This window comes from Falco cherrug, chromosome 3 (genome assembly GCF_023634085.1).
Source record: "Falco cherrug isolate bFalChe1 chromosome 3, bFalChe1.pri, whole genome shotgun sequence".
NCBI lineage: Eukaryota > Metazoa > Chordata > Aves > Falconiformes > Falconidae > Falco > Falco cherrug.
This window is the reverse complement of record NC_073699.1, coordinates 14001373-14023215: the sequence shown is the minus strand read 5'-3', so window position 1 is coordinate 14023215 and position 21843 is coordinate 14001373. Positions and strand designations below refer to the sequence as shown.

The 21843-nt window shown below is 60.4% G+C and overlaps 3 protein-coding genes and 3 pseudogenes across 3 annotated transcripts; all 6 read right to left on the bottom strand.

Annotated features, from left to right (window-relative positions):
- Nucleotides 1-1064: 1064 nt before the first annotated feature.
- LOC129735766 (feather keratin-like) lies at nucleotides 1065-1373 on the bottom strand. Its single transcript, XM_055706498.1, has one exon. The coding sequence runs from the start codon at nucleotides 1371-1373 to the stop codon at nucleotides 1065-1067; it is 309 nt and encodes a 102-aa protein (XP_055562473.1).
- Nucleotides 1374-4823: 3450 nt separating this feature from the next.
- On the bottom strand, nucleotides 4824-5132 carry LOC129735765 (feather keratin-like). Its single transcript, XM_055706497.1, has one exon. It carries the CDS (start codon nucleotides 5130-5132, stop codon nucleotides 4824-4826), a length of 309 nt encoding a protein of 102 aa, XP_055562472.1.
- A 3450-nt stretch (nucleotides 5133-8582) lies between these two features.
- Nucleotides 8583-8891, bottom strand: LOC129735756 (feather keratin-like). Its single transcript, XM_055706452.1, has one exon. The coding sequence runs from the start codon at nucleotides 8889-8891 to the stop codon at nucleotides 8583-8585; it is 309 nt and encodes a 102-aa protein (XP_055562427.1).
- Nucleotides 8892-12330: 3439 nt separating this feature from the next.
- Nucleotides 12331-12982, bottom strand: LOC129735520 (feather keratin 1-like; annotated as a pseudogene).
- Nucleotides 12983-16089: 3107 nt separating this feature from the next.
- Nucleotides 16090-16741, bottom strand: LOC129735519 (feather keratin 1-like; annotated as a pseudogene).
- A 3107-nt stretch (nucleotides 16742-19848) lies between these two features.
- On the bottom strand, nucleotides 19849-20500 carry LOC129735518 (feather keratin 1-like; annotated as a pseudogene).
- Nucleotides 20501-21843: the final 1343 nt, after the last annotated feature.

Below are 21843 nucleotides of genomic sequence, written 5' to 3'. Positions count from 1 at the left end.
GTTGCGTAAGCGGCCGGTGCGGTGGCCTGCAAAGCGGCTGAAGGGCTGTGCCCAGAGGCTTGCGATCAGTGGTAGGACAAGAGGCCATGTTCAGAAGTGAAAGCATCTGGAATTGCCCGGGCAAAGGCGGCAGGGCTTTTTCAGTGTGAGGGTGGTCAAAGAGTGGAAGAGGTGGTGGCGGCTCCATTCTCGGAGGTACTGAAGACGCGAGTGGCTGTGGTCCCAGACAATCTGCTCTAGCTGGCCCTGCTTGAGCACTGGGGTGGAAGGACATGCTCTGCAGAGATTCCTGCCCATCTCTAAATGTTTCTGTGATCCTTTTTTGCTGGGGAGGGTGCGGAAGAGAGTTAGTCAAGCATGTGTTGGCACGGGGAGCCTCGGTCGGAGGTGTGCGCAGGGAGCGTTGTCGTATCGGAGGCTTTTTCTGAGCCAGTGCTGGGCTTGTGTCATGCTGTGTATGCCTGCAGGTGCGAGTGTGTGTTGTCGCTGGTGGCCTGTGTCCTCAGAGAGGCTGAGTGCCCTTTTCCCCCCAACCCCGCCGGCCTGTTGAGGCCTGGCTTTGTGCCATTTTAGAGTGGAAGAGCCTTGGGAGAAGAAAGGAGATGGAGGCGTGTGGTGCTGGGATGCAGGAGATTTTATTGAGGCAAAAGAGTGAAAAGGCAGGAGCACGCAGTGGAAGGGATCCGTCCTAAGGTGCAAGTAGGGCGACCGTCAGCCCAGGTCCTTTGCTTGCAGAAGATTTTGCCAGAGCACCGAGGTCTTCCTTTCCTGCGGTGGGAGCAGCGCGGGGGAGGTGCCCCGGTGGTCTTTGGCTTGTGAGCAGGCGTTTGCAGCGGAGAGTAGCGGACGTAGCAGTAGGGGCGATGCAAAGAAGACAGTGGGAGAAGAGGAGGAGGTAGGTGGGCCATGTATCCTGGCAGCCGGGGCTGGCCCCTTCCGTGCTACTTTGCTTGGTGCCTTGAGAGGAGGAGGTGCGGGTGGCAGGTCCCCGTGCCAGCAGCAGGCGGGAGGTGCGTCCTCAGTCCATGCTGTGGCTTGCAGGGTGTGTGTGGTGTGGAGGGCCCTTAGCAGGGCAGGCAGGCTCTTCTGGCGCCATAGCAGCCCAGGCCTCCGAGGCCGTAACCGTAGCCAAAGCCGCCGGAGGAGACGGGCACTCCCTGGGAGCTGAGGATGTTGCCCACAGCAGCCGATGAGGAGGATCCGACGGCGGTGCTCTGGGGGAAGGAGGTGAGGATGGGTCCCGGCAGGGTGACCAGCACGGTGGAAGGCTGGATGACGACGCGGGAGTCCTCGCACTGCCTGACGCAGGGCTCGTTGCAGCTGTTAGCCAGCGGGGTGGGTCCGCAGGGGCTGCAGAAGTTGTTGCAGGCCATGTCTGCGGTGTGGAGTGTCCCTGTAAGAGAGGGTGTTGAGGAAGCGGAGGGTGTTGGGGGGGCGCGAGGGGTGTCGTTACAGGAGGGCAAGGGAGTGTGGAGGCGCGGTGTGGGGCTGCGGGGAGGGTGGTGGTGTTGAGTCGTGGGGGCTGCTGAGTCTGGTGTCAGCGCGTGCTGGAAGAGACGGGGCGTGTGGGGCAGGAGAAGGAGGGGAAGGGGCTTCAGGCTCACCTTGTTGACTGCGGGGGAGAAGGCGTCAGGAGAAGCGTGTGATGGAGAGAGGCGCTGGGCCGTCTTTTATGCTGGTCTGAGGGGGCGGGACAGGCTTTGCGCGTGACGGCATTTTGCAGCAAGCAGCTGTTGCGTGCCAGAGCTTGGCAGGTAATGAGGTGGGGGGTGTGTCCCTTCCCACAACGCTCCCTTCTCAAGTCCTCCTCTTGAGGATGTGTCCGTCTGTCCTTGGCGTCAGCTTTGAAGTGAGAGCAGGTATCTGGGAGGATTTGCATGGAAGGTGCGTGTCAGGGCATTTGGCAGACGTGGCCAAAGCATAGGAGAGGTGGGGTGTTGTCAGTGAGGTCATGCCGTGGCACTCGTGTGGTGTGGTTTGCGGGTGCGTTGCGAAGAGGGGCCCCCACTTGTTCATGGGCCTGGAAGGCTGTTGTGGGCTTTGGAGGTGTGCCGGGCATGAGTGTCGGCCCCTTCCGTGGCATTTGGTCCCTGCCTGCCTTGCTGCCAGCTTGCTAAGCCTGACTGTAGGCCTGGCCTTTCCCACTGAGCGTGCTCTGTGTGTGCCTTGTTGCCCGCCTTGCTTGAAAGGTTGTAGCTGGGAGAAAGGGGCCTGCGTGTCTGGGCTTGTGCCCCCTGGGATCCGTCCCTGGGGGTGTCAGTGCGGGCAGGCAGAGGAGGGCTGTTTGGGAGAGCAGGCCATTTTCCTGGCAGCCCTGGCTGAGAGCTCGCCGGTCCTGTGACGAGAGGTGCCCTGCCTGGCTCCGCCGGTGCTTGTGTTGGCCCCTCCATCGTGGACCCCTGAGGTGGGGCTTGGGCTGTGGTGTGACGCATCCAAAGGAGAGCAGCGAATGCGGTGAAGGATCGAGAGAAGAAGCCTTAGAAGTAGCGGTTGAGGGAAGCGGGGCTACTGCGTTTTCAGAAGGCGGCGGCTGAGGGGAGGCCCTATCGGTGTCTCCAAGTACCTGAGAGGAGGTTGTAACGAGGAGGTTGTGAGTCTCTCATCCCTAGCAACAAGTGCTAGGGCAAGAGGAAAGGGCCTCATGTTGCGCCAGGCAAAGTTTAGTTTGGCTATGATGAGAAATTTCTTCACCGAGAGGGTTATCAAGCACTGGAAGGGGCTGCCCAGGGCAGTGGTTGAGTCACCATTGTGGGAGGTGTTTAAAAGACACGTAGACGTGGCGCTTAGGGACATGGATTAGTGGTGGCCTTGGCAGTATTAGGTTAACGGTTGGACTCGATAATGTTAAGGGTCCTTTGCAACCGAAGTGACTCTTATGATTGTGTATGAGGCAGCGTGCGAGGGCAGGTGAGTTTCTGGAGAGCCCGTAAGTGTGCTGAAAGGCGGAGCAGAGCTGGGAGCGGCAGGCAGGGGAGGCTGGCACTCCTGGGCCTTTGGTGGGGTCTGTGCTTGGGGCGAGTGTCGAGGGGTGAGGCCAGTTCTCTGCGCAGAGCTTGACAGGGTGAAAGGGAATTTGGCGATTGCCGAGGGGAGCTGGGTTTGAGCATGCGGCACGGGGCTGCAGAGCCGAGGCTGTGGTGGTGGTGGTGGTGCGTGCGGAAGGGTTGATGAGTGGCAAGGCCTGCCCCCGCTGAGGCAAGGTGAGTGTTTTTCAGGCTGTTTGTCAGGTGATCTGTGGTTGTTGCTGAGGAAGATGAAGGGAGGTAGGAAGGAGTGGTGTGGGAGTGGGTGTTTGTAAGTGCCCGGGGCCTGTCGTGTTGCTCCCAGGAATGCCGAGGCATCTGGCATTGCGGAGGCCTCCTTGTGAGGCCGCTGTGCATTTTCCTGGAAAGGTCATAGTGCCTGGGGGCAGCTCCTGAAGAGTGGAAGGGAGCTGGTACCCCTCGTGTCCCGCAGAAGATGGTGCGGGAGGCTCTGGGAAAGCAGAGGCCGGTGAGCCTGAGCCTGTTCCCGGGGCAGGTGATGGAAGCAATGCTGCTGGAAATCACTGCCAAGGCCAGGACGGACGGAAGGTGTTGGGGGGTGTTTGGCGTGGATTTTGGAAGGGCAAATCATGCTTGAGTGAGCTGCGTGTCTTCCGCGTTGAGGCGAGTGGGCGTTGGGCGAGGGGAGAGCAGTGGCTGTTGCTGAGGCGTACTTGAAGGAAGCCTTTGTCGCTGTCTCCTGGTACGTGCTCCTAGACGAGCTGAGAAAGTGCGGGTTGCGTAAGCGGCCGGTGCGGTGGCCTGCAAAGCGGCTGAAGGGCTGTGCCCAGAGGCTTGCGATCAGTGGTAGGACAAGAGGCCATGTTCAGAAGTGAAAGCATCTGGAATTGCCCGGGCAAAGGCGGCAGGGCTTTTTCAGTGTGAGGGTGGTCAAAGAGTGGAAGAGGTGGTGGCGGCTCCATTCTCGGAGGTACTGAAGACGCGAGTGGCTGTGGTCCCAGACAATCTGCTCTAGCTGGCCCTGCTTGAGCACTGGGGTGGAAGGACATGCTCTGCAGAGATTCCTGCCCATCTCTAAATGTTTCTGTGATCCTTTTTTGCTGGGGAGGGTGCGGAAGAGAGTTAGTCAAGCGTGTGTTGGCACGGGGAGCCTCGGTCGGAGGTGTGCGCAGGGAGCGTTGTCGTATCGGAGGCTTTTTCTGAGCCAGTGCTGGGCTTGTGTCATGCTGTGTATGCCTGCAGGTGCGAGTGTGTGTTGTCGCTGGTGGCCTGTGTCCTCAGAGAGGCTGAGTGCCCTTTTCCCCCCAACCCCGCCGGCCTGTTGAGGCCTGGCTTTGTGCCATTTTAGAGTGGAAGAGCCTTGGGAGAAGAAAGGAGATGGAGGCGTGTGGTGCTGGGATGCAGGAGATTTTATTGAGGCAAAAGAGTGAAAAGGCAGGAGCACGCAGTGGAAGGGATCCGTCCTAAGGTGCAAGTAGGGCGACCGTCAGCCCAGGTCCTTTGCTTGCAGAAGATTTTGCCAGAGCACCGAGGTCTTCCTTTCCTGCGGTGGGAGCAGCGCGGGGGAGGTGCCCCGGTGGTCTTTGGCTTGTGAGCAGGCGTTTGCAGCGGAGAGTAGCGTACGTAGCAGTAGGGGCGATGCAAAGAAGACAGTGGGAGAAGAGGAGGAGGTAGGTGGGCCATGTATCCTGGCAGCCGGGGCTGGCCCCTTCCGTGCTACTTTGCTTGGTGCCTTGAGAGGAGGAGGTGCGGGTGGCAGGTCCCCGTGCCAGCAGCAGGCGGGAGGTGCGTCCTCAGTCCATGCCGTGGCTTGCAGGGTGTGTGTGGTGTGGAGGGCCCTTAGCAGGGCAGGCAGGCTCTTCTGGCGCCATAGCAGCCCAGGCCTCCGAGGCCGTAACCGTAGCCAAAGCCGCCGGAGGAGACGGGCACTCCCTGGGAGCTGAGGATGTTGCCCACAGCAGCCGATGAGGAGGATCCGACGGCGGTGCTCTGGGGGAAGGAGGTGAGGATGGGTCCCGGCAGGGTGACCAGCACGGTGGAAGGCTGGATGACGACGCGGGAGTCCTCGCACTGCCTGACGCAGGGCTCGTTGCAGCTGTTAGCCAGCGGGGTGGGTCCGCAGGGGCTGCAGAAGTTGTTGCAGGCCATGTCTGCGGTGTGGAGTGTCCCTGTAAGAGAGGGTGTTGAGGAAGCGGAGGGTGTTGGGGGGGCGCGAGGGGTGTCGTTACAGGAGGGCAAGGGAGTGTGGAGGCGCGGTGTGGGGCTGCGGGGAGGGTGGTGGTGTTGAGTCGTGGGGGCTGCTGAGTCTGGTGTCAGCGCGTGCTGGAAGAGACGGGGCGTGTGGGGCAGGAGAAGGAGGGGAAGGGGCTTCAGGCTCACCTTGTTGACTGCGGGGGAGAAGGCGTCAGGAGAAGCGTGTGATGGAGAGAGGCGCTGGGCCGTCTTTTATGCTGGTCTGAGGGGGCGGGACAGGCTTTGCGCGTGACGGCATTTTGCAGCAAGCAGCTGTTGCGTGCCAGAGCTTGGCAGGTAATGAGGTGGGGGGTGTGTCCCTTCCCACAACGCTCCCTTCTCAAGTCCTCCTCTTGAGGATGTGTCCGTCTGTCCTTGGCGTCAGCTTTGAAGTGAGAGCAGGTATCTGGGAGGATTTGCATGGAAGGTGCGTGTCAGGGCATTTGGCAGACGTGGCCAAAGCATAGGAGAGGTGGGGTGTTGTCAGTGAGGTCATGCCGTGGCACTCGTGTGGTGTGGTTTGCGGGTGCGTTGCGAAGAGGGGCCCCCACTTGTTCATGGGCCTGGAAGGCTGTTGTGGGCTTTGGAGGTGTGCCGGGCATGAGTGTCGGCCCCTTCCGTGGCATTTGGTCCCTGCCTGCCTTGCTGCCAGCTTGCTAAGCCTGACTGTAGGCCTGGCCTTTCCCACTGAGCGTGCTCTGTGTGTGCCTTGTTGCCCGCCTTGCTTGAAAGGTTGTAGCTGGGAGAAAGGGGCCTGCGTGTCTGGGCTTGTGCCCCCTGGGATCCGTCCCTGGGGGTGTCAGTGCGGGCAGGCAGAGGAGGGCTGTTTGGGAGAGCAGGCCATTTTCCTGGCAGCCCTGGCTGAGAGCTCGCCGGTCCTGTGACGAGAGGTGCCCTGCCTGGCTCCGCCGGTGCTTGTGTTGGCCCCTCCATCGTGGACCCCTGAGGTGGGGCTTGGGCTGTGGTGTGACGCATCCAAAGGAGAGCAGCGAATGCGGTGAAGGATCGAGAGAAGAAGCCTTAGAAGTAGCGGTTGAGGGAAGCAGGGCTACTGCGTTTTCAGAAGGCGGCGGCTGAGGGGAGGCCCTATCGGTGTCTCCAAGTACCTGAGAGGAGGTTGTAACGAGGAGGTTGTGAGTCTCTCATCCCTAGCAACAAGTGCTAGGGCAAGAGGAAAGGGCCTCATGTTGCGCCAGGCAAAGTTTAGTTTGGCTATGATGAGAAATTTCTTCACCGAGAGGGTTATCAAGCACTGGAAGGGGCTGCCCAGGGCAGTGGTTGAGTCACCATTGTGGGAGGTGTTTAAAAGACACGTAGACGTGGCGCTTAGGGACATGGATTAGTGGTGGCCTTGGCAGTATTAGGTTAACGGTTGGACTCGATAATGTTAAGGGTCCTTTGCAACCGAAGTGACTCTTATGATTGTGTATGAGGCAGCGTGCGAGGGCAGGTGAGTTTCTGGAGAGCCCGTAAGTGTGCTGAAAGGCGGAGCAGAGCTGGGAGCGGCAGGCAGGGGAGGCTGGCACTCCTGGGCCTTTGGTGGGGTCTGTGCTTGGGGCGAGTGTCGAGGGGTGAGGCCAGTTCTCTGCGCAGAGCTTGACAGGGTGAAAGGGAATTTGGCGATTGCCGAGGGGAGCTGGGTTTGAGCATGCGGCACGGGGCTGCAGAGCCGAGGCTGTGGTGGTGGTGGTGGTGCGTGCGGAAGGGTTGATGAGTGGCAAGGCCTGCCCCCGCTGAGGCAAGGTGAGTGTTTTTCAGGCTGTTTGTCAGGTGATCTGTGGTTGTTGCTGAGGAAGATGAAGGGAGGTAGGAAGGAGTGGTGTGGGAGTGGGTGTTTGTAAGTGCCCGGGGCCTGTCGTGTTGCTCCCAGGAATGCCGAGGCATCTGGCATTGCGGAGGCCTCCTTGTGAGGCCGCTGTGCATTTTCCTGGAAAGGTCATAGTGCCTGGGGGCAGCTCCTGAAGAGTGGAAGGGAGCTGGTACCCCTCGTGTCCCGCAGAAGATGGTGCGGGAGGCTCTGGGAAAGCAGAGGCCGGTGAGCCTGAGCCTGTTCCCGGGGCAGGTGATGGAAGCAATGCTGCTGGAAATCACTGCCAAGGCCAGGACGGACGGAAGGTGTTGGGGGGTGTTTGGCGTGGATTTTGGAAGGGCAAATCATGCTTGAGTGAGCTGCGTGTCTTCCGCGTTGAGGCGAGTGGGCGTTGGGCGAGGGGAGAGCAGTGGCTGTTGCTGAGGCGTACTTGAAGGAAGCCTTTGTCGCTGTCTCCTGGTACGTGCTCCTAGACGAGCTGAGAAAGTGCGGGTTGCGTAAGCGGCCGGTGCGGTGGCCTGCAAAGCGGCTGAAGGGCTGTGCCCAGAGGCTTGCGATCAGTGGTAGGACAAGAGGCCATGTTCAGAAGTGAAAGCATCTGGAATTGCCCGGGCAAAGGCGGCAGGGCTTTTTCAGTGTGAGGGTGGTCAAAGAGTGGAAGAGGTGGTGGCGGCTCCATTCTCGGAGGTACTGAAGACGCGAGTGGCTGTGGTCCCAGACAATCTGCTCTAGCTGGCCCTGCTTGAGCACTGGGGTGGAAGGACATGCTCTGCAGAGATTCCTGCCCATCTCTAAATGTTTCTGTGATCCTTTTTGGCTGGGGAGGGTGTGGAAGAGAGTTAGTCAAGCGTGTGTTGGCACGGGGAGCCTCGGTCGGAGGTGTGCGCAGGGAGCGTTGTCGTATCGGAGGCTTTTTCTGAGCCAGTGCTGGGCTTGTGTCATGCTGTGTATGCCTGCAGGTGCGAGTGTGTGTTGTCGCTGGTGGCCTGTGTCCTCAGAGAGGCTGAGTGCCCTTTTCCCCCCAACCCCGCCGGCCTGTTGAGGCCTGGCTTTGTGCCATTTTAGAGTGGAAGAGCCTTGGGAGAAGAAAGGAGATGGAGGCGTGTGGTGCTGGGATGCAGGAGATTTTATTGAGGCAAAAGAGTGAAAAGGCAGGAGCACGCAGTGGAAGGGATCCGTCCTAAGGTGCAAGTAGGGCGACCGTCAGCCCAGGTCCTTTGCTTGCAGAAGATTTTGCCAGAGCACCGAGGTCTTCCTTTCCTGCGGTGGGAGCAGCGCGGGGGAGGTGCCCCGGTGGTCTTTGGCTTGTGAGCAGGCGTTTGCAGCGGAGAGTAGCGTACGTAGCAGTAGGGGCGATGCAAAGAAGACAGTGGGAGAAGAGGAGGAGGTAGGTGGGCCATGTATCCTGGCAGCCGGGGCTGGCCCCTTCCGTGCTACTTTGCTTGGTGCCTTGAGAGGAGGAGGTGCGGGTGGCAGGTCCCCGTGCCAGCAGCAGGCGGGAGGTGCGTCCTCAGTCCATGCCGTGGCTTGCAGGGTGTGTGTGGTGTGGAGGGCCCTTAGCAGGGCAGGCAGGCTCTTCTGGCGCCATAGCAGCCCAGGCCTCCGAGGCCGTAACCGTAGCCAAAGCCACCGGAGGAGATGGGCACTCCCTGGGAGCTGAGGATGTTGCCCACAGCAGCCGATGAGGAGGATCCGACGGCGGTGCTCTGGGGGAAGGAGGTGAGGATGGGTCCCGGCAGGGTGACCAGCACGGTGGAAGGCTGGATGACGACGCGGGAGTCCTCGCACTGCCTGACGCAGGGCTCGTTGCAGCTGTTAGCCAGCGGGGTGGGTCCGCAGGGGCTGCAGAAGTTGTTGCAGGCCATGTCTGCGGTGTGGAGTGTCCCTGTAAGAGAGGGTGTTGAGGAAGCGGAGGGTGTTGGGGGGGCGCGAGGGGTGTCGTTACAGGAGGGCAAGGGAGTGTGGAGGCGCGGTGTGGGGCTGCGGGGAGCGTGGTGGTGTTGAGTCGTGGGGGCTGCTGAGTCTGGTGTCAGCGCGTGCTGGAAGAGACGGGGCGTGTGGGGCAGGAGAAGGAGGGGAAGGGGCTTCAGGCTCACCTTGTTGACTGCGGGGGAGAAGGCGTCAGGAGAAGCGTGTGATGGAGAGAGGCGCTGGGCCGTCTTTTATGCTGGTCTGAGGGGGCGGGACAGGCTTTGCGCGTGACGGCATTTTGCAGCAAGCAGCTGTTGCGTGCCAGAGCTTGGCAGGTAATGAGGTGGGGGGTGTGTCCCTTCCCACAACGCTCCCTTCTCATGTCGTCCTCTTGAGGATGTGTCCGTCTGTCCCTGGCGTCAGCTTTGAAGTGAGAGCAGGTATCTGGGAGGATTTGCATGGAAGGTGCGTGTCAGGGCATTTGGCAGACGTGGCCAAAGCATAGGAGAGGTGGGGTGTTGTCAGTGAGGTCATGCCGTGGCACTCGTGTGGTGTGGTTTGCGGGTGCGTTGCGAAGAGGGGCCCCCACTTGTTCATGGGCCTGGAAGGCTGTTGTGGGCTTTGGAGGTGTGCCGGGCATGAGTGTCGGCCCCTTCCATGGCATTTGGTCCCTGCCTGCCTTGCTGCCAGCTTGCTAAGCCTGACTGTAGGCCTGGCCTTTCCCACTGAGCGTGCTCTGTGTGTGCCTTGTTGCCCGCCTTGCTTGAAAGGTTGTAGCTGGGAGAAAGGGGCCTGCGTGTCTGGGCTTGTGCCCCCTGGGATCCGTCCCTGGGGGTGTCAGTGCGGGCAGGCAGAGGAGGGCTGTTTGGGAGAGCAGGCCATTTTCCTGGCAGCCCTGGCTGAGAGCTCGCCGGTCCTGTGACGAGAGGTGCCCTGCCTGGCTCCGCCGGTGCTTGTGTTGGCCCCTCCATCGTGGACCCCTGAGGTGGGGCTTGGGCTGTGGTGTGACGCATCCAAAGGAGAGCAGCGAATGCGGTGAAGGATCGAGAGAAGAAGCCTTAGAAGTAGCGGTTGAGGGAAGCGGGGCTACTGTGTTTTCAGAAGGCGGCGGCTGAGGGGAGGCCCTATCGGTGTCTCCAAGTACCTGAGAGGAGGTTGTAACGAGGAGGTTGTGAGTCTCTCATCCCTAGCAACAAGTGCTAGGGCAAGAGGAAAGGGCCTCATGTTGCGCCAGGCAAAGTTTAGTTTGGCTATGATGAGAAATTTCTTCACCGAGAGGGTTATCAAGCACTGGAAGGGGCTGCCCAGGGCAGTGGTTGAGTCACCATTGTGGGAGGTGTTTAAAAGACACGTAGACGTGGCGCTTAGGGACATGGATTAGTGGTGGCCTTGGCAGTATTAGGTTAACGGTTGGACTCGATAATGTTAAGGGTCCTTTGCAACCGAAGTGACTCTTATGATTGTGTATGAGGCAGCGTGCGAGGGCAGGTGAGTTTCTGGAGAGCCCGTAAGTGTGCTGAAAGGCGGAGCAGAGCTGGGAGCGGCAGGCAGGGGAGGCTGGCACTCCTGGGCCTTTGGTGGGGTCTGTGCTTGGGGCGAGTGTCGAGGGGTGAGGCCAGTTCTCTGCGCAGAGCTTGACAGGGTGAAAGGGAATTTGGCGATTGCCGAGGGGAGCTGGGTTTGAGCATGCGGCACGGGGCTGCAGAGCCGAGGCTGTGGTGGTGGTGGTGGTGCGTGCGGAAGGGTTGATGAGTGGCAAGGCCTGCCCCCGCTGAGGCAAGGTGAGTGTTTTTCAGGCTGTTTGTCAGGTGATCTGTGGTTGTTGCTGAGGAAGATGAAGGGAGGTAGGAAGGAGTGGTGTGGGAGTGGGTGTTTGTAAGTGCCCGGGGCCTGTCGTGTTGCTCCCAGGAATGCCGAGGCATCTGGCATTGCGGAGGCCTCCTTGTGAGGCCGCTGTGCATTTTCCTGGAAAGGTCATAGTGCCTGGGGGCAGCTCCTGAAGAGTGGAAGGGAGCTGGTACCCCTCGTGTCCCGCAGAAGATGGTGCGGGAGGCTCTGGGAAAGCAGAGGCCGGTGAACCTGAGCCTGTTCCCGGGGCAGGTGATGGAAGCAATGCTGCTGGAAATCACTGCCAAGGCCAGGACGGACGGAAGGTGTTGGGGGGTGTTTGGCGTGGATTTTGGAAGGGCAAATCATGCTTGAGTGAGCTGCGTGTCTTCCGCGTTGAGGCGAGTGGGCGTTGGGCGAGGGGAGAGCAGTGGCTGTTGCTGAGGCGTACTTGAAGGAAGCCTTTGTCGCTGTCTCCTGGTACGTGCTCCTAGACGAGCTGAGAAAGTGCGGGTTGCGTAAGCGGCCGGTGCGGTGGCCTGCAAAGCGGCTGAAGGGCTGTGCCCAGAGGCTTGCGATCAGTGGTAGGACAAGAGGCCATGTTCAGAAGTGAAAGCATCTGGAATTGCCCGGGCAAAGGCGGCAGGGCTTTTTCAGTGTGAGGGTGGTCAAAGAGTGGAAGAGGTGGTGGCGGCTCCATTCTCGGAGGTACTGAAGACGCGAGTGGCTGTGGTCCCAGACAATCTGCTCTAGCTGGCCCTGCTTGAGCACTGGGGTGGAAGGACATGCTCTGCAGAGATTCCTGCCCATCTCTAAATGTTTCTGTGATCCTTTTTTGCTGGGGAGGGTGCGGAAGAGAGTTAGTCAAGCGTGTGTTGGCACGGGGAGCCTCGGTCGGAGGTGTGCGCAGGGAGCGTTGTCGTATCGGAGGCTTTTTCTGAGCCAGTGCTGGGCTTGTGTCATGCTGTGTATGCCTGCAGGTGCGAGTGTGTGTTGTCGCTGGTGGCCTGTGTCCTCAGAGAGGCTGAGTGCCCTTTTCCCCCCAACCCCGCCGGCCTGTTGAGGCCTGGCTTTGTGCCATTTTAGAGTGGAAGAGCCTTGGGAGAAGAAAGGAGATGGAGGCGTGTGGTGCTGGGATGCAGGAGATTTTATTGAGGCAAAAGAGTGAAAAGGCAGGAGCACGCAGTGGAAGGGATCCGTCCTGAGGTGCAAGTAGGGCGACCGTCAGCCCAGGTCCTTTGCTTGCAGAAGATTTTGCCAGAGCACCGAGGTCTTCCTTTCCTGCGGTGGGAGCAGCGCGGGGGAGGTGCCCCGGTGGTGAGCAGGCTTTTGCAGCGGAGAGTAGCGTACGTAGCAGTAGGGGCGATGCAAAGAAGACAGTGGGAGAAGAGGAGGAGGTAGGTGGGCCATGTATCCTGGCAGCCGGGGCTGGCCCCTTCCGTGCTACTTTGCTTGGTGCCTTGAGAGGAGGAGGTGCGGGTGGCAGGTCCCCGTGCCAGCAGCAGGCGGGAGGTGCGTCCTCAGTCCATGCCGTGGCTTGCAGGGTGTGTGTGGTGTGGAGGGCCCTTAGCAGGGCAGGCAGGCTCTTCCGGCGCCATAGCAGCCCAGGCCTCCGAGGCCGTAACCGTAGCCAAAGCCGCCGGAGGAGATGGGCACTCCCTGGGAGCTGAGGATGTTGCCCACAGCAGCCGATGAGGAGGATCCGACGGCGGTGCTCTGGGGGAAGGAGGTGAGGATGGGTCCCGGCAGGGTGACCAGCACGGTGGAAGGCTGGATGACGACGCGGGAGTCCTCGCACTGCCTGACGCAGGGCTCGTTGCAGCTGTTAGCCAGCGGGGTGGGTCCGCAGGGGCTGCAGAGGTTGTTGCAGGCCATGTCTGTGGTGTGGAGTGTCCCTGTAAGAGAGGGTGTTGAGGAAGCGGAGGGTGTTGGGGGGGCGCGAGGGGTGTCGTTACAGGAGGGCAAGGGAGTGTGGAGGCGCGGTGTGGGGCTGCGGGGAGCGTGGTGGTGTTGAGTCGTGGGGGCTGCTGAGTCTGGTGTCAGCGCGTGCTGGAAGAGACGGGGCGTGTGGGGCAGGAGAAGGAGGGGAAGGGGCTTCAGGCTCACCTTGTTGACTGCGGGGGAGAAGGCGTCAGGAGAAGCGTGTGATGGAGAGAGGCGCTGGGCCGTCTTTTATGCTGGTCTGAGGGGGCGGGACAGGCTTTGCGCGTGACGGCATTTTGCAGCAAGCAGCTGTTGCGTGCCAGAGCTTGGCAGGTAATGAGGTGGGGGGTGTGTCCCTTCCCACAACGCTCCCTTCTCATGTCGTCCTCTTGAGGATGTGTCCGTCTGTCCCTGGCGTCAGCTTTGAAGTGAGAGCAGGTATCTGGGAGGATTTGCATGGAAGGTGCGTGTCAGGGCATTTGGCAGACGTGGCCAAAGCATAGGAGAGGTGGGGTGTTGTCAGTGAGGTCATGCCGTGGCACTCGTGTGGTGTGGTTTGCGGGTGCGTTGCGAAGAGGGGCCCCCACTTGTTCATGGGCCTGGAAGGCTGTTGTGGGCTTTGGAGGTGTGCCGGGCATGAGTGTCGGCCCCTTCCATGGCATTTGGTCCCTGCCTGCCTTGCTGCCAGCTTGCTAAGCCTGACTGTAGGCCTGGCCTTTCCCACTGAGCGTGCTCTGTGTGTGCCTTGTTGCCCGCCTTGCTTGAAAGGTTGTAGCTGGGAGAAAGGGGCCTGCGTGTCTGGGCTTGTGCCCCCTGGGATCCGTCCCTGGGGGTGTCAGTGCGGGCAGGCAGAGGAGGGCTGTTTGGGAGAGCAGGCCATTTTCCTGGCAGCCCTGGCTGAGAGCTCGCCGGTCCTGTGACGAGAGGTGCCCTGCCTGGCTCCGCCGGTGCTTGTGTTGGCCCCTCCATCGTGGACCCCTGAGGTGGGGCTTGGGCTGTGGTGTGACGCATCCAAAGGAGAGCAGCGAATGCGGTGAAGGATCGAGAGAAGAAGCCTTAGAAGTAGCGGTTGAGGGAAGCGGGGCTACTGTGTTTTCAGAAGGCGGCGGCTGAGGGGAGGCCCTATCGGTGTCTCCAAGTACCTGAGAGGAGGTTGTAACGAGGAGGTTGTGAGTCTCTCATCCCTAGCAACAAGTGCTAGGGCAAGAGGAAAGGGCCTCATGTTGCGCCAGGCAAAGTTTAGTTTGGCTATGATGAGAAATTTCTTCACCGAGAGGGTTATCAAGCACTGGAAGGGGCTGCCCAGGGCAGTGGTTGAGTCACCATTGTGGGAGGTGTTTAAAAGACACGTAGACGTGGCGCTTAGGGACATGGATTAGTGGTGGCCTTGGCAGTATTAGGTTAACGGTTGGACTCGATAATGTTAAGGGTCCTTTGCAACCGAAGTGACTCTTATGATTGTGTATGAGGCAGCGTGCGAGGGCAGGTGAGTTTCTGGAGAGCCCGTAAGTGTGCTGAAAGGCGGAGCAGAGCTGGGAGCGGCAGGCAGGGGAGGCTGGCACTCCTGGGCCTTTGGTGGGGTCTGTGCTTGGGGCGAGTGTCGAGGGGTGAGGCCAGTTCTCTGCGCAGAGCTTGACAGGGTGAAAGGGAATTTGGCGATTGCCGAGGGGAGCTGGGTTTGAGCATGCGGCACGGGGCTGCAGAGCCGAGGCTGTGGTGGTGGTGGTGGTGCGTGCGGAAGGGTTGATGAGTGGCAAGGCCTGCCCCCGCTGAGGCAAGGTGAGTGTTTTTCAGGCTGTTTGTCAGGTGATCTGTGGTTGTTGCTGAGGAAGATGAAGGGAGGTAGGAAGGAGTGGTGTGGGAGTGGGTGTTTGTAAGTGCCCGGGGCCTGTCGTGTTGCTCCCAGGAATGCCGAGGCATCTGGCATTGCGGAGGCCTCCTTGTGAGGCCGCTGTGCATTTTCCTGGAAAGGTCATAGTGCCTGGGGGCAGCTCCTGAAGAGTGGAAGGGAGCTGGTACCCCTCGTGTCCCGCAGAAGATGGTGCGGGAGGCTCTGGGAAAGCAGAGGCCGGTGAGCCTGAGCCTGTTCCCGGGGCAGGTGATGGAAGCAATGCTGCTGGAAATCACTGCCAAGGCCAGGACGGACGGAAGGTGTTGGGGGGTGTTTGGCGTGGATTTTGGAAGGGCAAATCATGCTTGAGTGAGCTGCGTGTCTTCCGCGTTGAGGCGAGTGGGCGTTGGGCGAGGGGAGAGCAGTGGCTGTTGCTGAGGCGTACTTGAAGGAAGCCTTTGTCGCTGTCTCCTGGTACGTGCTCCTAGACGAGCTGAGAAAGTGCGGGTTGCGTAAGCGGCCGGTGCGGTGGCCTGCAAAGCGGCTGAAGGGCTGTGCCCAGAGGCTTGCGATCAGTGGTAGGACAAGAGGCCATGTTCAGAAGTGAAAGCATCTGGAATTGCCCGGGCAAAGGCGGCAGGGCTTTTTCAGTGTGAGGGTGGTCAAAGAGTGGAAGAGGTGGTGGCGGCTCCATTCTCGGAGGTACTGAAGACGCGAGTGGCTGTGGTCCCAGACAATCTGCTCTAGCTGGCCCTGCTTGAGCACTGGGGTGGAAGGACATGCTCTGCAGAGATTCCTGCCCATCTCTAAATGTTTCTGTGATCCTTTTTTGCTGGGGAGGGTGCGGAAGAGAGTTAGTCAAGCGTGTGTTGGCACGGGGAGCCTCGGTCGGAGGTGTGCGCAGGGAGCGTTGTCGTATCGGAGGCTTTTTCTGAGCCAGTGCTGGGCTTGTGTCATGCTGTGTATGCCTGCAGGTGCGAGTGTGTGTTGTCGCTGGTGGCCTGTGTCCTCAGAGAGGCTGAGTGCCCTTTTCCCCCCAACCCCGCCGGCCTGTTGAGGCCTGGCTTTGTGCCATTTTAGAGTGGAAGAGCCTTGGGAGAAGAAAGGAGATGGAGGCGTGTGGTGCTGGGATGCAGGAGATTTTATTGAGGCAAAAGAGTGAAAAGGCAGGAGCACGCAGTGGAAGGGATCCGTCCTGAGGTGCAAGTAGGGCGACCGTCAGCCCAGGTCCTTTGCTTGCAGAAGATTTTGCCAGAGCACCGAGGTCTTCCTTTCCTGCGGTGGGAGCAGCGCGGGGGAGGTGCCCCGGTGGTCTTTGGCTTGTGAGCAGGCATTTGCAGCGGAGAGTAGCGGACGTAGCAGTAGGGGCGATGCAAAGAAGACAGTGGGAGAAGAGGAGGAGGTAGGTGGGCCATGTATCCTGGCAGCCGGGGCTGGCCCCTTCCGTGCTACTTTGCTTGGTGCCTTGAGAGGAGGAGGTGCGGGTGGCAGGTCCCCGTGCCAGCAGCAGGCGGGAGGTGCGTCCTCAGTCCATGCCGTGGCTTGCAGGGTGTGTGTGGTGTGGAGGGCCCTTAGCAGGGCAGGCAGGCTCTTCCGGCGCCATAGCAGCCCAGGCCTCCGAGGCCGTAACCGTAGCCAAAGCCGCCGGAGGAGATGGGCACTCCCTGGGAGCTGAGGATGTTGCCCACAGCAGCCGATGAGGAGGATCCGACGGCGGTGCTCTGGGGGAAGGAGGTGAGGATGGGTCCCGGCAGGGTGACCAGCACGGTGGAAGGCTGGATGACGACGCGGGAGTCCTCGCACTGCCTGACGCAGGGCTCGTTGCAGCTGTTAGCCAGCGGGGTGGGTCCGCAGGGGCTGCAGAAGTTGTTGCAGGCCATGTCTGTGGTGTGGAGTGTCCCTGTAAGAGAGGGTGTTGAGGAAGCGGAGGGTGTTGGGGGGGCGCGAGGGGTGTCGTTACAGGAGGGCAAGGGAGTGTGGAGGCGCGGTGTGGGGCTGCGGGGAGCGTGGTGGTGTTGAGTCGTGGGGGCTGCTGAGTCTGGTGTCAGCGCGTGCTGGAAGAGACGGGGCGTGTGGGGCAGGAGAAGGAGGGGAAGGGGCTTCAGGCTCACCTTGTTGACTGCGGGGGAGAAGGCGTCAGGAGAAGCGTGTGATGGAGAGAGGCGCTGGGCCGTCTTTTATGCTGGTCTGAGGGGGCGGGACAGGCTTTGCGCGTGACGGCATTTTGCAGCAAGCAGCTGTTGCGTGCCAGAGCTTGGCAGGTAATGAGGTGGGGGGTGTGTCCCTTCCCACAACGCTCCCTTCTCATGTCGTCCTCTTGAGGATGTGTCCGTCTGTCCCTGGCGTCAGCTTTGAAGTGAGAGCAGGTATCTGGGAGGATTTGCATGGAAGGTGCGTGTCAGGGCATTTGGCAGACGTGGCCAAAGCATAGGAGAGGTGGGGTGTTGTCAGTGAGGTCATGCCGTGGCACTCGTGTGGTGTGGTTTGCGGGTGCGTTGCGAAGAGGGGCCCCCACTTGTTCATGGGCCTGGAAGGCTGTTGTGGGCTTTGGAGGTGTGCCGGGCATGAGTGTCGGCCCCTTCCATGGCATTTGGTCCCTGCCTGCCTTGCTGCCAGCTTGCTAAGCCTGACTGTAGGCCTGGCCTTTCCCACTGAGCGTGCTCTGTGTGTGCCTTGTTGCCCGCCTTGCTTGAAAGGTTGTAGCTGGGAGAAAGGGGCCTGCGTGTCTGGGCTTGTGCCCCCTGGGATCCGTCCCTGGGGGTGTCAGTGCGGGCAGGCAGAGGAGGGCTGTTTGGGAGAGCAGGCCATTTTCCTGGCAGCCCTGGCTGAGAGCTCGCCGGTCCTGTGACGAGAGGTGCCCTGCCTGGCTCCGCCGGTGCTTGTGTTGGCCCCTCCATCGTGGACCCCTGAGGTGGGGCTTGGGCTGTGGTGTGACGCATCCAAAGGAGAGCAGCGAATGCGGTGAAGGATCGAGAGAAGAAGCCTTAGAAGTAGCGGTTGAGGGAAGCGGGGCTACTGTGTTTTCAGAAGGTGGCGGCTGAGGGGAGGCCCTATCGGTGTCTCCAAGTACCTGAGAGGAGGTTGTAACGAGGAGGTTGTGAGTCTCTCATCCCTAGCAACAAGTGCTAGGGCAAGAGGAAAGGGCCTCATGTTGCGCCAGGCAAAGTTTAGTTTGGCTATGATGAGAAATTTCTTCACCGAGAGGGTTATCAAGCACTGGAAGGGGCTGCCCAGGGCAGTGGTTGAGTCACCATTGTGGGAGGTGTTTAAAAGACACGTAGACGTGGCGCTTAGGGACATGGATTAGTGGTGGCCTTGGCAGTATTAGGTTAACGGTTGGACTCGATAATGTTAAGGGTCCTTTGCAACCGAAGTGACTCTTATGATTGTGTATGAGGCAGCGTGCGAGGGCAGGTGAGTTTCTGGAGAGCCCGTAAGTGTGCTGAAAGGCGGAGCAGAGCTGGGAGCGGCAGGCAGGGGAGGCTGGCACTCCTGGGCCTTTGGTGGGGTCTGTGCTTGGGGCGAGTGTCGAGGGGTGAGGCCAGTTCTCTGCGCAGAGCTTGACAGGGTGAAAGGGAATTTGGCGATTGCCGAGGGGAGCTGGGTTTGAGCATGCGGCACGGGGCTGCAGAGCCGAGGCTGTGGTGGTGGTGGTGGTGCGTGCGGAAGGGTTGATGAGTGGCAAGGCCTGCCCCCGCTGAGGCAAGGTGAGTGTTTTTCAGGCTGTTTGTCAGGTGATCTGTGGTTGTTGCTGAGGAAGATGAAGGGAGGTAGGAAGGAGTGGTGTGGGAGTGGGTGTTTGTAAGTGCCCGGGGCCTGTCGTGTTGCTCCCAGGAATGCCGAGGCATCTGGCATTGCGGAGGCCTCCTTGTGAGGCCGCTGTGCATTTTCCTGGAAAGGTCATAGTGCCTGGGGGCAGCTCCTGAAGAGTGGAAGGGAGCTGGTACCCCTCGTGTCCCGCAGAAGATGGTGCGGGAGGCTCTGGGAAAGCAGAGGCCGGTGAGCCTGAGCCTGTTCCCGGGGCAGGTGATGGAAGCAATGCTGCTGGAAATCACTGCCAAGGCCAGGACGGACGGAAGGTGTTGGGGGGTGTTTGGCGTGGATTTTGGAAGGGCAAATCATGCTTGAGTGAGCTGCGTGTCTTCCGCGTTGAGGCGAGTGGGCGTTGGGCGAGGGGAGAGCAGTGGCTGTTGCTGAGGCGTACTTGAAGGAAGCCTTTGTCGCTGTCTCCTGGTACGTGCTCCTAGACGAGCTGAGAAAGTGCGGGTTGCGTAAGCGGCCGGTGCGGTGGCCTGCAAAGCGGCTGAAGGGCTGTGCCCAGAGGCTTGCGATCAGTGGTAGGACAAGAGGCCATGTTCAGAAGTGAAAGCATCTGGAATTGCCCGGGCAAAGGCGGCAGGGCTTTTTCAGTGTGAGGGTGGTCAAAGAGTGGAAGAGGTGGTGGCGGCTCCATTCTCGGAGGTACTGAAGACGCGAGTGGCTGTGGTCCCAGACAATCTGCTCTAGCTGGCCCTGCTTGAGCACTGGGGTGGAAGGACATGCTCTGCAGAGATTCCTGCCCATCTCTAAATGTTTCTGTGATCCTTTTTTGCTGGGGAGGGTGTGGAAGAGAGTTAGTCAAGCGTGTGTTGGCACGGGGAGCCTCGGTCGGAGGTGTGCGCAGGGAGCGTTGTCGTATCGGAGGCTTTTTCTGAGCCAGTGCTGGGCTTGTGTCATGCTGTGTATGCCTGCAGGTGCGAGTGTGTGTTGTCGCTGGTGGCCTGTGTCCTCAGAGAGGCTGAGTGCCCTTTTCCCCCCAACCCCGCCGGCCTGTTGAGGCCTGGCTTTGTGCCATTTTAGAGTGGAAGAGCCTTGGGAGAAGAAAGGAGATGGAGGCGTGTGGTGCTGGGATGCAGGAGATTTTATTGAGGCAAAAGAGTGAAAAGGCAGGAGCACGCAGTGGAAGGGATCCGTCCTGAGGTGCAAGTAGGGCGACCGTCAGCCCAGGTCCTTTGCTTGCAGAAGATTTTGCCAGAGCACCGAGGTCTTCCTTTCCTGCGGTGGGAGCAGCGCGGGGGAGGTGCCCCGGTGGTCTTTGGCTTGTGAGCAGGCATTTGCAGCGGAGAGTAGCGGACGTAGCAGTAGGGGCGATGCAAAGAAGACAGTGGGAGAAGAGGAGGAGGTAGGTGGGCCATGTATCCTGGCAGCCGGGGCTGGCCCCTTCCGTGCTACTTTGCTTGGTGCCTTGAGAGGAGGAGGTGCGGGTGGCAGGTCCCCGTGCCAGCAGCAGGCGGGAGGTGCGTCCTCAGTCCATGCCGTGGCTTGCAGGGTGTGTGTGGTGTGGAGGGCCCTTAGCAGGGCAGGCAGGCTCTTCCGGCGCCATAGCAGCCCAGGCCTCCGAGGCCGTAACCGTAGCCAAAGCCGCCGGAGGAGATGGGCACTCCCTGGGAGCTGAGGATGTTGCCCACAGCAGCCGATGAGGAGGATCCGACGGCGGTGCTCTGGGGGAAGGAGGTGAGGATGGGTCCCGGCAGGGTGACCAGCACGGTGGAAGGCTGGATGACGACGCGGGAGTCCTCGCACTGCCTGACGCAGGGCTCGTTGCAGCTGTTAGCCAGCGGGGTGGGTCCGCAGGGGCTGCAGAAGTTGTTGCAGGCCATGTCTGTGGTGTGGAGTGTCCCTGTAAGAGAGGGTGTTGAGGAAGCGGAGGGTGTTGGGGGGGCGCGAGGGGTGTCGTTACAGGAGGGCAAGGGAGTGTGGAGGCGCGGTGTGGGGCTGCGGGGAGCGTGGTGGTGTTGAGTCGTGGGGGCTGCTGAGTCTGGTGTCAGCGCGTGCTGGAAGAGACGGGGCGTGTGGGGCAGGAGAAGGAGGGGAAGGGGCTTCAGGCTCACCTTGTTGACTGCGGGGGAGAAGGCGTCAGGAGAAGCGTGTGATGGAGAGAGGCGCTGGGCCGTCTTTTATGCTGGTCTGAGGGGGCGGGACAGGCTTTGCGCGTGACGGCATTTTGCAGCAAGCAGCTGTTGCGTGCCAGAGCTTGGCAGGTAATGAGGTGGGGGGTGTGTCCCTTCCCACAACGCTCCCTTCTCATGTCGTCCTCTTGAGGATGTGTCCGTCTGTCCCTGGCGTCAGCTTTGAAGTGAGAGCAGGTATCTGGGAGGATTTGCATGGAAGGTGCGTGTCAGGGCATTTGGCAGACGTGGCCAAAGCATAGGAGAGGTGGGGTGTTGTCAGTGAGGTCATGCCGTGGCACTCGTGTGGTGTGGTTTGCGGGTGCGTTGCGAAGAGGGGCCCCCACTTGTTCATGGGCCTGGAAGGCTGTTGTGGGCTTTGGAGGTGTGCCGGGCATGAGTGTCGGCCCCTTCCATGGCATTTGGTCCCTGCCTGCCTTGCTGCCAGCTTGCTAAGCCTGACTGTAGGCCTGGCCTTTCCCACTGAGCGTGCTCTGTGTGTGCCTTGTTGCCCGCCTTGCTTGAAAGGTTGTAGCTGGGAGAAAGGGGCCTGCGTGTCTGGGCTTGTGCCCCCTGGGATCCGTCCCTGGGGGTGTCAGTGCGGGCAGGCAGAGGAGGGCTGTTTGGGAGAGCAGGCCATTTTCCTGGCAGCCCTGGCTGAGAGCTCGCCGGTCCTGTGACGAGAGGTGCCCTGCCTGGCTCCGCCGGTGCTTGTGTTGGCCCCTCCATCGTGGACCCCTGAGGTGGGGCTTGGGCTGTGGTGTGACGCATCCAAAGGAGAGCAGCGAATGCGGTGAAGGATCGAGAGAAGAAGCCTTAGAAGTAGCGGTTGAGGGAAGCGGGGCTACTGTGTTTTCAGAAGGCGGCGGCTGAGGGGAGGCCCTATCGGTGTCTCCAAGTACCTGAGAGGAGGTTGTAACGAGGAGGTTGTGAGTCTCTCATCCCTAGCAACAAGTGCTAGGGCAAGAGGAAAGGGCCTCATGTTGCGCCAGGCAAAGTTTAGTTTGGCTATGATGAGAAATTTCTTCACCGAGAGGGTTATCAAGCACTGGAAGGGGCTGCCCAGGGCAGTGGTTGAGTCACCATTGTGGGAGGTGTTTAAAAGACACGTAGACGTGGCGCTTAGGGACATGGATTAGTGGTGGCCTTGGCAGTATTAGGTTAACGGTTGGACTCGATAATGTTAAGGGTCCTTTGCAACCGAAGTGACTCTTATGATTGTGTATGAGGCAGCGTGCGAGGGCAGGTGAGTTTCTGGAGAGCCCGTAAGTGTGCTGAAAGGCGGAGCAGAGCTGGGAGCGGCAGGCAGGGGAGGCTGGCACTCCTGGGCCTTTGGTGGGGTCTGTGCTTGGGGCGAGTGTCGAGGGGTGAGGCCAGTTCTCTGCGCAGAGCTTGACA